Source organism: Diadema antillarum, unplaced genomic scaffold, assembly GCF_040938485.1.
Source record: "Diadema antillarum isolate AM-2024a unplaced genomic scaffold, OU_Dant_1.0 seq00001907_RagTag, whole genome shotgun sequence".
NCBI lineage: Eukaryota > Metazoa > Echinodermata > Echinoidea > Diadematoida > Diadematidae > Diadema > Diadema antillarum.
The window spans coordinates 14,539-29,537 of NW_027272573.1; the positions used below are offsets into that span (position 1 = coordinate 14,539).

At 38.5% G+C, this 14,999-nt stretch overlaps 1 protein-coding gene across 1 annotated transcript; it reads right to left on the reverse strand.

The window, feature by feature from the left end:
- Positions 1-1,094: 1,094 nt before the first annotated feature.
- LOC139713122 (N-acetylneuraminate-9-phosphate synthase-like) lies at positions 1,095-13,041 on the reverse strand. Its single transcript, XM_071624876.1, has 7 exons — positions 12,849-13,041; positions 10,204-10,419; positions 9,227-9,379; positions 7,263-7,364; positions 6,310-6,469; positions 5,694-5,800; positions 1,095-3,394 (listed from the first exon to the last, which is right to left on the reverse strand). The coding sequence occupies exons 1-7, from the start codon at positions 12,978-12,980 to the stop codon at positions 3,203-3,205; spliced, it is 1,062 nt and encodes a 353-aa protein (XP_071480977.1). The 5' UTR covers positions 12,981-13,041; the 3' UTR covers positions 1,095-3,202.
- Between the last annotated feature and the right edge of the window lie 1,958 nt (positions 13,042-14,999).

Sequence of the window (14,999 nt, forward strand, 5' to 3'; positions counted from 1 at the left end):
GGAGAGAAAATTTACGGATTCCCGATACTAAATCCCTGTTATCACATTGTAAACAAGTCAAGGATTCACAATTTTTCAGTTCAACAAATACCGAAGATGCATGCTACGACCAGCAAATCAATCATGAATTGAGTTAGAGAAAGAGAGACAGACAGACAGACAGATAATAAATACACTAGAAGAATAAGGAAGCTGCTCTGGACCTGTGTGAGTAGTTGTGTGTGTGGTTGTGTGTCTGCATACATATCTGTGTGTGTTTGTGTTTGTGCTTTCTCAGAGCCAATTGACGTGATGGAAAAGCAAACAGAAAAATGTTCATTTCTGTAGGGATGAGGGGCAGGCACTGGGAAGTTTTGTGTATGTGTTTGCATTTGTGCATGTGTGTGTCCAGTAGAGTACAAATAATGTGAATCTTGCATGACAGGTTGGTTAAACAATCACATGGTTTCAGACACCGCCTACGCACTAATCACATGTATGTAATCACAGATATTACAATGCCCTAGGACTAGAGTAAGACAGGTTTGTGGTCTGTAAATTTACACCAAGGAGGTTCAAGAGCTGGAGTTTCAACTGGCTATGATTACGCAAACAGCTGCCGTTTTCTAGGGATGCATGAAATGATTCCACAAGTGCATTTATGCCTTTGATAATGAACCTCCTACACATGGGCTTTCATCACTTGTTAATCAATTCATGCACCTGTTTCTGTCAAAAGCGTCGCAATAACATTTTAAACACGCTTTCCTACTTTGATCTCATCATTACCGATGACAGCCAGTCTGGACAAAAACAAGACGATGCTGTCGGAAATCTAAAAACTACATGTGCAACAGATAATACCTCTTTTAAATCAAGAAAAAAATGTATGTATAGTTGTAGAGTATATTGGGAAATGATTGCACAAGCAATTTCATTTGCTAAATACACATACTTTATTGTACAAGAAAGCAAATGTTTTGGCAGGTTGATAATGAATAAAATGAAAGAGCATGAAGTCCTGTAAGAAGGTAGATCCAAGTACCAAATACAACAAATCCCCATACTTCTCAGGTCATACATCATGTAAAAGATGGAGAAAAAAAAAGTTCTGAATTACATATGAGCAGTCTCTTTGAAAGAATCTTTATTTCAACTACAAAATGACAAAACACTAAATTTTAGACTAACAAAGTGCAGTTTTCCATAAGCAAATATGTATAGTAGGCTTCACTAAATATATTTCTAGGCAGAGCTCTGGCTGTACTTTGTACTACCTTTACTCAAAGAGAGCATAATATACGTACCTATGATGGCAAAACTTGTGTGACCTCAAGTTTATGGTACAAATATTTGTCTTGACCTTTAAAGGTACATACACTCAACGATTACACTGCCCATTGGAGACTATGAAGGTAATCTAGACTGTTTGAATAAAGGTGTGTCTCCTGCACCTATGAATGACTCTTCATGTGTGGATAAAACTCTGACAAAAGATCTTAAACCCTTTGTGTGCCATGATATTGCCTATCAGTCCACAGGTTTGTGTGTGAAATCTATGCACATTTGTCTCATTGGCACAGAAAGGTTTAAAGGACATGAAAATCTGAAATTATTTGGACAGTTGACAGACGCAAGATTGCAATAACCCACATAGTGAGCTTTATCAAACACTGATTGAGGTATTTAATCCAAATATCAATTACACTCAACTTGGGATGATTCATGTACAATTTCTGTATAATGCACACATCTACCTATATCTCCCTATCCCCCTACTTTTCTGTTTGATTGTATCATTAAGACCACTCTACATGATGCGGATCCTTCCTGACTGTTCATGTCAAATCGTTTCCAGTTTAATCAAGTAAGATTTCCACTATAGGCTAATTCTACCACATCATAATCCAATGTGCTCCCACGGTAAACTACATAAAGAAAGAAAAAAATCAAGGCAACATAAAATATCCTGTCAATTGGCCAGGGTTACCAATATTGAATTGATTAGAAACCCAGAAAATTCACAACAAGAAGGGAAGTATTTCAAGCAGTAGAGGGCATAGCACCAAGATCCCTGTCATGGGTCACATGTTGGTGCTATGTCACACACAGGTTCAATATACAATGTTAATGCACAAACAGGGGAAAAACATACAAAGAAACAAACACACAATACGTGACTGAGTCACATAATGCTAAGCACTATTCAAACAATCTGCATTTCATTTTGCAGTATGAGTACAATCTTGCCCTTAGAGAAGTTATCCTGTGCTACTTCTGGAAAACACTACAAAAACAAACAAACAAACAAACAAACAAATCACAAAAACTACTTTCTTGAAGAGAATGCTAAAAGATATCAATATGTGGCAGTTTTCATTCTTTCAGGATAAATCATGATTCACAGATTTTACAAGAATAACTTCCATCTGTTTGATTCTTGTGAAAATTTCAGGAAAGACACTCAATTTTATATAGGTGGGATATATACTAGCCCTCTCATTACTTATAAGGTCATTCAGGAGGTAGTGAATGCACTCAAGGTCAATTACTAAGAGTAACATTTGTCCTGTGATTTTCTGCTCTTTTTGTGCGGGCGTAGTGACCCTATGCTCACTTGCTACTGTTATCAACTCTGGATAGTACTTAACTTCATGGGTCATCAAAATATAACACACAATACAATGCTTACATGTTGGCATCTAGACCGAGTACAAAAAGGTTGAATACCTCCCTCAACCCATCCCTACCCTAATTTCAGAAAGTACAATGACCTTTTTTTTTCATTACTACGGGACTGTATTGTACAATACTCCTGCTGCACCAAAAGAGATTCATCTTTTAAAATAAAAGCAACACAGAAAATAAAGATTCTAGGCAAGGAGATAGGAATATTCATTATTTCTAGAAGCACATGTAAAAAATGAAACAGCAATAGTTTGTGCAAAGGAGTTCTGGTACAAAATGCACACAACTTGACTACATACAAATATACATAGTATGTATATCTGTACCCAGTACTTCTCCTAAACATGGAAAAAAAGGCTTAGCATACTGAGTGTATCAATGGCAATACTTTATGATACTGATGAATATGAATGTAATGTAATGATATGTATATTCCTAGCTCCCACTGAAAGAACTGCACCATTTATACCTAAATTCAACATCTGCCCACATATCTATGTGGGGAATTCTAACGCACTGCAGCTGCACGTAGATTTCATTCCGAAAGTATAGCGTCTTCCTCGACTGAGTCATCGTAGCTGAGTGCCTTCTTGGTGCGCTTGCCGATGAGAGTGTAGATTTTCTCGGGAAGAATGCCCTTTGGAAGGCCCACCTTGACAGTAAGCATGTCTTCTGTAAGTACAGTGCCAACGGGAATGTCCTTGGAAGCGATGACACATTTACCAAGCTGTCCACCAAGAGAAAGGGATAGACGATCATTACAAATGCACAACTGACAATATCAAATTGGCTGAAGCACAATTCCACATGTTTACAGTGACTTCAATCAGTAGATTACATGAACAGAATAGTATATGTTTAATGAAATTGAGACTTACGATAGGAAATTTTTGAAATGTAAACATTTAATGCAACATTTTTCTGGTCTTAGAAAATAACTTGTGAAATTTCCAAGTGTCAAAAAATGTTTTCGGTCAAACCGTGATTTTGGTCACAGCCAGAAAATGCAAATGACATAGCTGAGGTGATGATGTCACTAACTCACAACTCCCTGTTGCTTTTTGCATGAATATTTCGTAAAAATCATGCATTTTGGTCAATTATTTAGCAATGACAACCCTCTCCCCTGAAAGTCATTTTTGCTAGAATTACACAGGGAAAATGAAGGGTGTTTGTGGTACTGTTTGTTTGCTTTCTTTAAATAGTAAGGTCTAAGGTCTAACATACAGTTGCAGTCTTGTGACATCACAACATCCCAAAGGTGGTACAAATAAATTCAATAGATGGAACAATGCAAAATTAACAGACTTGAGATGGAAAATAGCAAATTATGATCTCACAAATCAATCTCTCAGCAATATAAACTTTCTTCTCTCCTCCCCATGAGCATTCTGACATACTTAATGTTTCAATTGTCCTAGTACATCAATGTCCTTATTTGTCAGATAAGAGGGACATAGAAATGGAGTTTGAAATGACAACTTATCTTTTACAGACTTACTTGACCAAAATATTGGATTTGGTGAAATCATATCTTTCACATTATGCATAAAGCCTAAGATGGTTGGAAAAAAAAAAAGACCTATCGCTATACACTTGTGCATCCCAACTTCATTCATTTTGTTGAACAGGAATACCATGTGCTTATCTAACAAGGCAAGTGCAAAAATGTGTCTCGGGCCATTTGCGTAGAAGAAATTAATGTTCTTCTAACTCCCACAAGTTCATTGACCCCACCTATGACCTTTGACCTTGTGATGACCTTTAACTCCCCAAGGGACATTTACCAGCCACGTTTGGTCACAAACGGACATGTGGATCAAAAGTGATGAGCCATAATCGAAACGCGCCATAAAAACTTAACATTGGGCCCTAAAAGTTTGTTGACCCATCTGTGACCTTTGACCTTGTGATGAACTTCAACTCCCCAAGGGACATCTACCATCCAAGTTTAGTCACAAATGGACATAGGGATCAAAAGTTATGAGCCATAATTGAAATTATGCACCGAAAAAACTTAACAGTGGGCTCTACAAGTTTGTTTACCCCTGTCTGTGACCTTTGACCATGTGATGACCTCCAACTCCCCAAGGCACATCTACCATCCAAGTTTGGTCACAAACGGACATATACATCAAAAGTTATGAGCCATAATCGAAACGTGCCGTAAAAACTTAACATCTGGCCCTAAAGTTCATTGACCCCTGTCCTTGACCTTTGACCTTGAGGTGACCTTCATGTTTGGTAAAACATGTAACTTTGTATAACCACTCTTCCCTTTAAGTTTGATTGAAATTGAAGTCCTCAGGAGAGTTATTCAAGTTTTTGTAGCGTTACGGACGGACGACGGACGGACAGACGCCACAGGTGATCCCCTTACTCTCCCCTCACCTCCAGTGGGCTCGACAAAAATGAGCTCTGGGGGGTGTTTCATCAACATTTGTCAGCGCTGACAACTTGAATCACCATAGTAACAGTCAGTGACCAGAGCATCTCAGCCAATCAAAACCAAGGATTTTGCTGAAATTGTCAGCGCTGACAAACGTTGATGAAACACCTCCCTGATTTGAAGTTTTCTCATGAGTAAAGATGGAATAGCACCATCAATTGCTGCAAGGTAAACCCACTCAGACTTCACAATAACTTGTCAGGGAGTCACATCAACATAACATGGCATGACACAGATCATTCTTTACTTTTAGAGCAAAGGCCATTTGGACACTTGATAGATCTTCACAGCTTGATAGCCCTAATACATTTATCCCCTGGAGTTTTGGCATGCATGTCATTTGGAGAAGAGTGCACCTAAATGTTTGCAATGTGTTTGAAAATATGCTTAGTTCCAGGGTCCTTAGTATCTATAAATTGACATGACAATTGTGACATTATGATATAGCATTATTTTAGCTTCCCTGCGCACATGTACAGCATGATAAAAAAATGCCAACACCTCACAAACAAAAAAAGTATGACAAATAACACACATTAATTTCATATTCATCATTCCAAACAGCTGCCAGGCTTACCTTGTTGAATGTGGGAAGCTCGCATTCTCGCATCTCTTTGACCCCTGACCCAAGGGAACCTTCGACGATCCTGATTTCTCTCACCAACGCTGCAAGTTCCTGAGGATCTGAACAGCAAATAAAAATTGGGTTTTATTTCCCGGGTCTACGCTGTCATGGTTGCTCTGCATGTATCAAAGTGTGAAATTACTGAATTCTGATGCACACGACCTGACACAATTCTGGCAAGCACAAGATCCAATGTTTGCCACAATTGATGTGCACAGCACAGAATATCTTTTGCAATAAAAAAGAAATAACAAACGAAGCAAACAGTTATGAAAATGCTCCTAATATACATTTGTCCATGGGCATGCTTGCATACACATATGAAAGTCATTATGAAAAATGACAATGTACAGTATAGATAATGATGACATTAATTACAATGTATATTCAACATCATCATCATCATCATCATCATCTAATATGACAAAGTGCCAGTGCTTAGTGATGCTATGACCTGGAGAAAACCTGGACATAAAAAATGTTCATCCTGTTTATCATAATACACAAAACATTGACGGAGATGTAAGCAGGATAGGAGTGCAGAGAGCTATTAACTCTGGACATATACCTAGAGAAGCCTCGTGGTCGTTGCCCTTCCATGTCTTGTCCATGGTGATGTGGCGCTCGACGACCTTTGCCCCAAGGGCCACAGCAGCCAAGGTGATGGAGAGGCCACCCTCGTGACCAGAGTAGCCGATTGGAATGTCTGGGAAGGCTTGCTGGTATGTCTGAGAAGACAATAGCATGAATACACAAAAAGTGGTCATAGTCATAATCGCTTTAAATAGCAAAGTCTCCATCACCATTTCACACATTACTATTAATGCCATACTTTTTGCGGACATTTTATCTTGGCATATTTCGTGAGTTGGGTGCTATTCCCAAATTGAAGAACATGCGAAAACACAAACTCTAATCCTGATATGAATGTGATGTGCATGTATACATGTACTGGTGCTCAGTACATGCACAAGGTGCGTGATAATGCTGTACTCAATGATCACAAATGTAACTGCTCGTGAAAATATCAGGAAGTCCAAATTCGCCAAAAATTATATCTGCTATGAATATATAACGTATGGCATATACACTATTGGGTTGTATCATTGGTGTTGTGAAAAATATGGAGCTCCCTACCCAATCTGGCCTCTTTTATGAAGACATGCTATTCTCCATTGTACACACCTCCTATTTTCAATTAGGAATCAATTAGTGCCAAAGTAAACAAGACTGAGAGATGGGGGCATGAAATATATTCATAATCTAATCATAATTTTTTATGCTGTTGTTCGGTTTTACAAATGACTACGTTTAAAAGTTATTCTACATTTCCATTCCTTTCAATCTCACCAAAAGAATAAAACACTATTCCAGAAATACAAAGTTCTTAATTATGATATTGCTCAATTTAAAAGTATGGCTATTGAAAACTTTACTCTTTATCATAATACTAAAAAATTGACAGCACAATTGACAGGAAGGACAGAAACTTGATGCTCTACATGTTTCATTGCGTGTTACCTGAATGACCCTGAGATGTACATCCTCTGGATTGAGGGGGTAGGCACTGGTGCACTGCAGAATGCAAAACTTGTCGTTGTACTTCTTCACTGTTTCATAGACCTACAAAAAAACATTATGATGGGATACACAGTGAAAGTACAAATTGTATGTATGTAATTTGATAAACTATCTTGGATGAATGAATGAAAGGATATAAAAGAGCAGTTTACAAATACAATAGTTAAGTAATTATTCATATGATAGATAGCATGCAGGTAAAATGTAAAAATGTTACATTGAATAAAAACATTATACATGCACAAGAAACAACAGACAAATCAATAATAATAATTTCATCAGTGCACAAAAAGCTACATGTATCTCTACAACCGTGCACTCTACACAAATGACATAGTTTCACAAAATCATGTGAGGGCTTAGAATATGACAGCAATGCACTTTGATGTAAATAGTTAAATGTTGCAATTGTTTCAAGTGTGATTCAAATATCATTCAAAACTGCATAGATGCAATGCATCATAATGATTTGTTCAGGAAGAGAATATTGTATAAGGAACATTTTAGAATTCTCTTTTTTTTTAAGATAGCAAAGCAGAAACACAGAAATGGAAGGTAAACGGAAATTAATCCAAACATTACAGTGGATAAATTGAACAACTGCATTCATCAACTTTCAAAACACACACACACACACACACACACAAAAAAAAAAACACACACAAAAACAATTAAAGATCATGGAGTGATGAAATATCTCTGAAGAAAGACATATCAGAAAGAAGAGTCAATGTAGATCTGCTCATTTGTCACATTCAGTAAATGCCTTCTTTTTAATGAAGAGCTGTATTTTAACCTAAATATCACTTGAAGTCCTAATCAGCTTTGTACATAGCCTGGCAATATTGATATTGATTTTTTTTTTCTGCCTGCATATTTGCAAAAGACAAATATTAGTTCATACAACAGCTCTGCAGCTGCAAATTTCCCCTGCTAAATGGAACAAGTGTGCTAAATTGAAATCAATTGCCGCTTTCAGCCATACATAATTCACAAACTCTATCTAGCATTGTCTAGTGTTATGCCCTACACCAGCTCTTTTCTACTGGTCTGAATGAGGGCATATGCAGTTAAGACATTGTTTGACTCTTTAATCAACTATGAACTTTGAGTTCCTTTCGTAATCAAGTATAGCTTATTCACATTGACAGTTTATTTATCCAAAAGAAAGCACTTTTCACCTTTGTTTTTTTGCTCAATGGCTATTGTTTTCTCTTGAGCTGACTGTTTTGATTTTAAATACAAAGGCATCATGTAGACCCCCCCCCCCCCCCCCCCACCAGTAATTTTGGAACAGTGGGAAACACAGAAGGTGAAGTCAAGTATGTTTTGGTCTGTTTAAAACTCACAGAGGGACCAAGTAAAGTGCATTATTTGTATTATAAAATGGCAAAATGATCATTTTGCAACTGCCATTTTCTCAAGATTCCCAAGACAGCACCATCTCCAAGGTTACTGAACTACACACACTAACAATTACTGTGCAATTGAAATACAAGCGATGCAGCTGATCAAATAGGGCAGACAAGTGGTCATTAGAACCTGCCATTAGTCATGCTAATGCAAGGTGAAAAGTAAACTTGGGGCTTTCAGCAAAATGAGAGACTGTCACATGGTCATTTGACTAGGATCCATATCACCATATTATACAAGTAGTTTTGTATCCCTCTACAACTCTGAGTTTATATACAGTGCACTCCCATTATAACGAACATGGTTACAACAAATTAAAATTTAGGGCCGCAACATTATCAACTCTATGTATCTTTATTCATTTGGTTATAACGAAATTTTGATGTAACGAAAGAAAATTGCTGGTCCCCAGGACTTCGTTATAACAGGAGTCCACTGTAGTTTCTTTCATTTTGGAAAAAAAATGAAGTATCGCCACATCCATTTCTTACCTTCTGCATCGTCTCCATGGACTGCATCCCTGATGAGACTACCATCGGCCGCCCTTTCTTTGCCGTCTTCTCAATGTAAGGAAGATTATTTGTGTCACCTGAGCCAACCTTGAAGAAAGGCACATTGATGGAGTCTAGGAACTCCACAGCCATCTGAAAACAAGGCAAACACAAGTTCAGGCTAGAGCTTAGTGGATTTGTTTTGCACAGCCTGTATTTTCAATCTCTGATGACATGCCTGTTTACAATGCATGGTCTTCTACATTTACACTACTAACAATCATTCAATATCTAATAACAATCATTCAATATAAGTCTTTTTTTTTCTCTCTCTCTTCAAGGAGGAATCAGATGCAATGCATAATGTGTACAATGCTTGATTTCCTTTCTTCTTCAGAGTGGCTGGATTGTGTCTTGGAGCATTAAGTTCGTCACCATACGCCAACATCTCGCTATTCGAGAATCTGCCCAAGGATGTCTTGAAGATTTATGCACATGATGCATTTGATAACATCAATGTGATTGGAGACCCTGTCAGGTTTTGTATTTGGAGATACATACGGCAATGGGGAAAAATAATAATACAGATGATATGTATTCAAATCTCACAATCAAACTGTTGGACAGGTTCAATCTGGAATAAGACTAATACTATTCTCATATAGTATGCCCACTGCGGATGAAATAGCAGTAGCATTATCTTTTCAAAAGTTATTAGGAGTTGAAAGTGAAGAGTGTGCAAAGGATATCAAAAGAGTTCTCTATAAGATATACTTATCACACAACACAACAACAACAACAAAAAAGGGTTGTAGAAAAAGTGCAAAAAACACACTTTCCTATTCATTCTATGGTAGCAAACTTAAAGATAATATAGAAGAATAGCTCTTTCAGAAAATCCAGGGGTGCGACGTTTTGTTTGTTTTGTGATGCACAGTTGCATACTGTATCCAACACATATGGATCTCAACAATTACCTCATCCATGCCTGATGCAGTGAAGTAAATTCCAATCTCCTTGGCGTATGCCTGCAGCTCTCTGAACTGATCATGACTGAACTCGAGAAATCTCTTGTGTTCGCCATATGTCTTGCCAAAGGAATGTTTGGAGGTATAGGGTCGCGCCAGTGCAGCCTTATTGAACTTGTGATCAAGTTCACTCTTCTGGAATTTGGCACAGTCTGCTCCAGCTTCCTGCAATGGGAATGTGATTTGTATTAAATAAAATGAAACATTGTATTATTAAAGCATATTACAAAGTATTTCAATAACATCATTATCATTAATGGCAACACACACTTGTAATAATGCCCAATGTGGATATTAGTCAACTTTACCATCATATCTGGTCATCATTAGACTTTTCTCTGTTTCATTAGGACTTAGTTTGTAGAGTGAAACAAGGCTTGTTTTAACCCTGCAAAGTGTTTCTATGTATACAGTGCATGAACATAGATTACCTGGAAAGTTTGCACTATTTTCAGTAATGTCTATACTGTATCCATTCTTTAAGAAAGACTTCCATATGTACAACTGTACTCCCTCCCCACTAAACCCTACCCTTGTTTGCTTACTAGTACCTATGGCACGCATGGATACACACACACACATGGTAAGTGATGAGGTACAGTATTAGATTGGGGGGAACATATTGAAGGTTTGCCTTACTTTATATCATGATGTAAACCTCCTGTCTTTTACCCTAACCAGTAAAAAAGAAAGGTTTTGGGCAAGAGTTCCTTAAATTCATGCTGCCCCCACTAATCTTGCTATATCAATCTACGCTAACCTACCCTTGTTAGCTTGTGCATGGATGCATTTGCACACATATTTGCTCGGCAAGTGGGAGAGATAGTGTGCAAGCTAACAAGGATAGGATAGTGTAGAGTTGTAAGGCAAAATTAGTAGGGGGTAGAGTCTACATTTACTGTAAAGCCAGAAATATTGTGGCATGACATTTTTGCAAACTGCCATTGGCATTCAAAGCATTTACAGAGTGTAGTGTACACAAGAACTTTCACCTGCATATCAATCTTGGCACTCATTAGCTGTGACAGGCCCAATCACAGCCAAGACTCAGAGCAGGTATGTGAGCATTCATGACGTACAGATTATGTGCAGTTACACACAAAGTTGTTTTGAAAATGAACAGCGGAAAGGCGACTGAGTTACTCTAAACAAGAAGAAAAATGTCTTTTCAAGACCGTGGGAACAGTCTGGGAAGTGCCAGTACTATAAGCCTATTGCTGGCATAGCAGGGCACGGCACTTTAGAGGTGCCTGATGATGTTATGGTTTTTTTTCCGATCGTTCAAAGTAAAGCAAGCACACTATTTCAGGGGGCTGCGAAATGTTTTTCAGTCAGTGGCTAGCTGCTGGGGGTGTGTATTAAGGTCAAGACCCACCCCCCCCCCTTCCCCCTTAACCAACTAAGAGTGAAATCTATGGAAGTTGAGTAAATCTATTTATGTGTTGTGATTTTTTCCCCCCCCGATATTTCTCGTTCTTTTTCCCTTTTTTTTTCGGACGGTCCGTCGGGGAATGTTCCGCGGAGACTGCGTCTGGCTTCACGGATCCCCTCATACAGACTGAAGTCAATGATTGCGGCTCCTGTGTGGAGCAGTCACGCACAGATCAAATATTACGATAAACCAAATTTCAGACAGCTTTTTTACATTCAAACAAGTTTGACATGACACGACACATTATGCAGCAATATTTGGGATAAATTTCTCACATTGTGCAATCGAAGTACTCACATAAACTCGGTTATAACACAGAAATTTTATCGATATCGCAACATCGCCGTTCGCAAGCAGTAAGTCGCCATTTTGAATCTGTAAGCCAAACACATGCGAGGTACGTGTTTTAGTAAAACAAACACGTAGAAACTACCTCGCATGTAATTGGCTAATAATAGATTCATAGACATAGTGTATGTTTCTGCAGTTTGAACGTGACGACGCGACAGGCTGTGTTTTACGTTGAAAATTCTACTAAAATGTTGGATTATTCATTAATCTGATGAGTGTCATGTGTTCTTAAAAAGCTAATTTCACTATACAAGCTTAAATTTGCCGACCTAGGGCCGTGAATTAGACACAATCGAGAAGGGTGAGGTACCTCACCCAATTTTCCATAGAGACAGTGGTTAAGAACATCCACACAGCAATGGGTACTGATACCTTCCGTCTGTCTACGGAGGACAGCGTTAATGGCAAAATATAAAAGAGTCCTCCGGATAGACGGATCTTTCTGTCAAAAGATCTAGGGCGGGCACAGCTGCACACTTACCGCAGCAGCGACCCCATACGGACAAATACGTACCGTAAAGGGTACTGTGTTACAGCGCCCCGCGACGGGGTTAAGCTGCACACATGACATGGCACAGTATAACTATGTATAAGAACCCCGGGGTTACCTTCCGACAGGCCAAAAGCAAAATGACAAATAAATGTATAAAGGGCAATGCTCAGCAAAGTGATGTCAAACACTAAAGTCAACAAGCCACACCTAAAAATAAGATTAAGAAGTTGGTCACGCACGTCAGAAGCAAGTGTTGCTCTTATAACACAAAATCCAGTACGTGGGACTGGCACAAACGCTGATAGCGCTCATGCTCACCTTCGCGACTTTGATGAGCTTCTTGGCTATATCTATATCTCCTTGGTGATTTTGTCCAATTTCCGCGATGATGAAGCAAGGATGACCTTTACCGATCATCCTTCCTGGTGCGATTTCAAATTCTAAAGGCATCTTTGTGAAGGTATTCAGCCCGGGTTTTCACGACACGCTCACCACTTTATAGCAGCAGCTCTGCAAAGATCGACAGCTCGCTAAATGCAATGCGTGGAGCGCGCAGCTATGCATTAATGTACCATCATCAGGGGAGTGGAACCACTCCGCCCCCTGAGCATCAGTACAATGTACGTGTACTCAAATGACCACAGATCGCAGCCAGCTAGCTGTAGGCAAAGAAGGGAGGCAGACACACCTGTCGGCAAATTTGGCAACACCAATGCGTTTGATGTTGTTCATGCTGTGCACAACTATCCAATCACAGTTGACGCAGGTGTACACCTTAATTGAATGTCATATATGATATCATAAATATATTAGGTATATGGGCCCTTCTCGAGATTTCTTAGTTTTTGTCGTTGTTGTTGTCAATCGGAAGTGATGATGAGCTTATCAACGTCTGTCTGTTTACTGTTGACTAAAACATCTGACGTCATGTTTTGTCCCCCTTTTTTTCCTGGCTGCGTTAGAGCTGCATCTGCTTTACCAGCTACACTCTTGACTCTGATGACGAATACTAAAATATAACGAGTGTGGAGCACGTACACAATGTCTAAATAGAAGACAACAAGATTCGAGTATAAGGAGAGATATACAACTTGATAGTCTAATAGAGGTATCACTTGTCTGTTAGCCATTTTTTTTTCTGTCTAATGTCACGCCTATTTTTGTTTATTTTTGTATGTATGTATGTATGCGTTTTGTGTTTTCTTACAAATTGTGACTATGATGGTAATCATTTTCATTTTAGTTTGGTGCCCGTGTACTTCGAAATGACGGGTAGAAACGGGTAGCTATGATACGTCGGAGTGTAATCAGGTGCATGTATTTGTGTTCATCACGGTGTTTGACAGTGGCGTATCGGGGGGGGGGGGGGGGAGGCGTATCTAGGAAAAACGTGATTCACAACCAAACACATGTACTGAAGAAATTTCCAGCGTTTCTTTTGCAATAATACAATAACTTTGACTCTCTACAACTTATATATGCCTCTCTCCAACTTATATAAGCCTTTTATCAATTAGCCACCATATCATCATTGAGAATTATACGATATAACTATTTGCCAACCTAAGTGAAAAATAAAAGGAGCTCACTCGCTGCACTCGCTTGCACTATTAAACTCTTATACTTTGTGAATTTTCTTTTTTTCATTTTGTCAATATATATCACCATTCATAAATCCAGCCGGACCAGCCATCATATCATAATGTTAATAATTACTTGAATTATCAATCATATATTGAAGAGAATCCCGTACTTCCTATATACGAACATGTTCAGAAAATGCTCACACTGATTTGTAAGTTTTAGTATGCTTTTGGATTCAATTGTCGCATGATCTGTTATCTTATCATACAGGGCAAGCCACCATATAACAGTGCAGTGGCGGATCAAGAGGGGGGCGCAACCGGCGCACGCCCCCCTTTATTTTTCGTTAAAAACAAAAGAAATAAAAAGAAAAAATGAAATGAAACCTGTAAGTGGCACTAGAAATATTAGTTGCGCCCCATCCCCCCCCCCCTTTACAGAATTCCTGTATGTATCCGCCCCTGCAGTGGGCCAGCATTGTATGATTTGCAAGTACAACGAACTATGAGGTAAGTGCAAGGTTTCCTACGTAGAAATATACAAATTTCGGCTCACTCGCTCGTACTAATTTAGAGTATTTTTTTCAAGTCCTCAGTTTGTTGGTATAAATCGTTATCTATAAGGCCGTCACTATAGCTTGATTAGAATTGTAAGATTTAATAACCAAAATATGACAAGAATTCCATGCTTTGTAAGCTGAAATATAAAAATTTTCGGCTCTGTCGCAAAATTTATCAAAATTTATTACATTTAAATCACGCTCAAAAGACCCCTTTTAAGTGCTTGAAAAAGCATATCATGTGGACATTTTTTTAAAGTCCCTACCGGGATGGGGTTGGGGTTGAACACCTTTTCAGAAATTAGGGGCGCAATTTTTCGCGCTTG

What these genes read in the sequence shown, in the direction of transcription:
- LOC139713122 (XM_071624876.1), bottom strand. Translation starts at nt 12,980, where the DNA reads ATGCCTTTAGAATTTGAAATCGCACCAGGAAGGATGATCGGTAAAGGT. An exon ending in AGCTCATCAAAGTCGCGAAG is followed by an intron (nt 10,420 to 12,848) that starts GTGAGCATGAGC and finishes TTCCCATTGCAG; the next exon opens with GAAGCTGGAGCAGACTGTGC. An exon ending in AGCTTCCCACATTCAACAAG is followed by an intron (nt 3,395 to 5,693) that starts GTAAGCCTGGCA and finishes CTTGGTGGACAG; the next exon opens with CTTGGTAAATGTGTCATCGC.